The sequence below is a fragment of the Apaloderma vittatum genome, unplaced genomic scaffold (genome assembly GCF_000703405.1).
Source record: "Apaloderma vittatum isolate BGI_N311 unplaced genomic scaffold, ASM70340v1 scaffold7556, whole genome shotgun sequence".
In the NCBI taxonomy this organism is placed as follows: Eukaryota; Metazoa; Chordata; class Aves; order Trogoniformes; family Trogonidae; genus Apaloderma; species Apaloderma vittatum.
The window spans coordinates 3894-6927 of record NW_009722260.1 but is presented as its reverse complement, the minus strand read 5'-3'; the positions used below and the strand labels follow the sequence as shown (position 1 = coordinate 6927).

The window sequence follows — 3034 nt, the reverse complement described above, 5'->3', positions numbered from 1 at the left end:
GATGCAGCGACCGGCTCGGAGGGATATTTGCATTTCTCTCCCCCAGGAAAGGAAAGGGAATTTAGTTACCCCAGAGGAGAGCCAAGTCGGGTGGAGGGGAAGGGGAAGAGTCCTAACTCGCTTGAGATCCGAGTATTAAGCTTTTGGAATAAGGTGCAAAATAAAGGTCTTAAAAAGAAAAGAAGAAAATAAAAAAAATAAAAAAAGTGTCTGAGGTTTGGTTTTTTTTGTTTAAAGCAGCCTGTTCCTTTTTTTTTTTTTTTTTAAATAAACTCCACTGTGCAAAACTGCATTTTTCTTTGGTATCCATTTAGGTAGTTTTAACTTAGTACTTTTTCTACATATATATATATATATTTTATTTCACTTTTCCTTTAGACAGAGAATTAAATTCTCCCCCCAAAAATCATAATTTTGCTGGAGGCTACTGATTGGCCTGATATTACATAATGCCCCTTATGTAATTGGAAAGAGAGAAATTGATTCTAGCTATCAAACTACTGGCCTCAAAAGGAGTTTAGACTTTCTGGCAACATTGGCCTCTCTGAAGTGATCACGAGCTTTTCATCCCAAAAAGTTCAACACTGACTATTTTTTTTCTTTTTTAAATTACACAAGAGAAAATAAAAACTACACTGCAACAAAAATAACCATTTGTGTTCATGTAGTTAGCAGCAGCTTTTTAAAAAATAATTATAATAATAATAATAAGGCAGATTCTTGCCTTTGTTATGCCATTAAAAACATTCTTGTTCCCTAGAGAGAAGCATTCTGGAAAAAGTTGAACAAAAAATAATAATAACCCAACCAAAGCTTGCCTGCAAGTTCAAGTTTTGTAAAAAAATATATACATAATTTATTCTACAACATATGTGCCTTCTGTTCATACTTAGACATGTTTAGTGCTTTGTGTTTAAAGTTCGTTTTCTGTCATCCCTCCTCTGAGGACAGCCCTAAAACCAGCCTGGGTTTCTAAGTTCTGCTTGCCTGCCTACGGCTCTTCTCTTCAACAGTACCGTTGTCTGAAAACTGTTCTGGGCCAACTTCTCAGGTCAACGTGCCTTTGACCGATAGATGTGTATATATATTTTTTTTTGTCTTTTTTTCCTTTCAACCAAAAGAGAGAGGAAGAGTTTGTCAGTCATATCTCCGACTCCCGCCGTAGCGGCCGTGGTTCTAGAGGGATTGGTTGTGGTGGTCCATGTCTGGGTGGGTGTCTGTGCTCATGCTCTCAGGCACCCCAGTGTCAATCTCGTCCTCCTCTTTGCTGGTGAGGGCCACCTCGTTCTCGTAGCAAAAGGAGTTTGCGTTTGAGAGAATGTATTTCTTTTCTGCTAAGTCTCTGGCACTGCAGATGGGTGTGTTGGGCACTTCGTATGTTTTGTGGAACCTCGAGTAGTCCACCTTGTAGTAGTTTTTCTCTTCAAAGAGTACGGGCTCGTAGCGGTGGCCCCAGAGGATTTCGTTTGCCAGATATGAGCTACGGCACTGGGTAGTCATGGCGGTTGCTTCCACCATGCCCTCTAATATTACTACAATTTCAAAGTCAGCATTGTCCATGTCTTGTTTGCTCAAGTCATACAAAGGACTGTCTTCATCTATTTCGTGGACTATCGTAATGGGGGACACTAGGAATATGCGGTCTATCCCGCTGTCAAACCCTACGTTGATGTCTATTTGATCCAAGGGGATGTACTCCCCTTCCGACGTGATCCTGGATTTGAGGAGCTGGGCTCGCACGTGTGCCTCCACCAAGTGGCTTTTCCTCAGGTTTCCAACCCGCCACATCAGGCACAGTTTCCCATCTCTCATGGCCACCACGGCGTTGTGGCTGAAGACTAGAGTTTCATTTCTCTTTTTTGGCTTAGCCATCTTTGCCATGACGGCACCAATGATGAAGGCATCAATGATGCAGCCCACTATAGACTGGAAAACCACCATGAAAACTGCGATGGGGCACTCGTCTGTGACACACCTGAAGCCGTAGCCGATCGTGGTCTGGGTCTCGATGGAGAACAGAAAGGCTGCGGTGAAGCTGCTCACTTGAGACACGCAAGGTTTGCTATTTTCTTGATTTTCCAGATCCCCATGCAACAGCGCAATCAACCAAAACACACAGCCAAAAAAAAGCCAGGAGAGGATGAAAGTCAGGCAGAAGATAACTAGCATCCACCTCCAGCGGATGTCCACGCACGTGGTGAAGATGTCTGCCAGGTAGCGCTGTCCCTTCTCACCCACGTTAATAAACTGGACGTTGCAGTGGCCATCTTTTTTGACAAAGCGGCTCCTGCACTGCTGCCTGGTATGTACCTTGCTCTTTCCATTCCCAAAGCCGTTGGCCACGGCCATGGTCGACAGCTTCATGCCGTCCTCTTCCGAAGACACGATGCTGTAGCGGTTGGTTCGCACGCTGCCCATCACTACTGCTGTGGACTGAGGTGCTTCTGCTTTAGAAAACAGTCTAAGTTTCTGCAAAACCCTTTGGAGAAACAGTTTTGAAAGTTCTAGAGGAACACACACACACAGAAAAACTGGGGAGAGGCCGAAGTCCCCAAAAGCCCTTGGATCAACCAAGGACAGTCTTCTGGCATGCAGAGTTAGCTTAACAAGCAGCCGTCATAGAGAGGGCATGGTCTGCAAGAGAAAGAGAAATGTCACATTAGAGCTTGGAGGAAAAGGAGGAGGAACCAATCCTGCAAGAACCACGTGAAATTACTCCTGCGGACCTGCAGGCAGTTTCCTTATCATTAACGACAACGTTTTCTGGAATGCCCAAGGTGCACGGTTGTGTCTTGACAGAAGTGGCACCGTCACTACAAGGAAGGCATCGCTCTTCTCGCGTGAAATTACTGCAGCGATCAGGTCGCATAAGTCTCTAAGCAATATTCACTTTAAAGCTGGACATGCAAAGAACCTACTATTTACAACAGTGCTTTCTGTTCAGTTTGAAACATCCCATCTGTTCAAATACAAACCCTGAACCAGTTTCTGGTGAAATACAATGTGTCTCCTGGAGCGATTTACCTACCACCAA

At 44.2% G+C, this 3034-nt stretch overlaps 1 protein-coding gene across 2 annotated transcripts in view; it reads right to left on the bottom strand.

Annotated features, from left to right (window-relative positions):
- KCNJ2 (potassium inwardly-rectifying channel, subfamily J, member 2) overlaps window positions 1–2632 on the bottom strand; it is a 4447-nt gene extending 1815 nt beyond the window's left edge. Inside the window, exon 1 of one of the 2 annotated variants that reach the window (XM_009871712.1) lies at window positions 1313–2632. In XM_009871712.1, the coding sequence (XP_009870014.1) occupies window positions 1313–2418 (1106 nt within the window). In that variant the 5' untranslated portion in view covers window positions 2419–2632. Of the gene's footprint in view, window positions 1–255 lie in introns of those variants that run through there. The other variant, XM_009871711.1, reaches the window with a different exon arrangement.
- Between the last annotated feature and the right edge of the window lie 402 nt (window positions 2633–3034).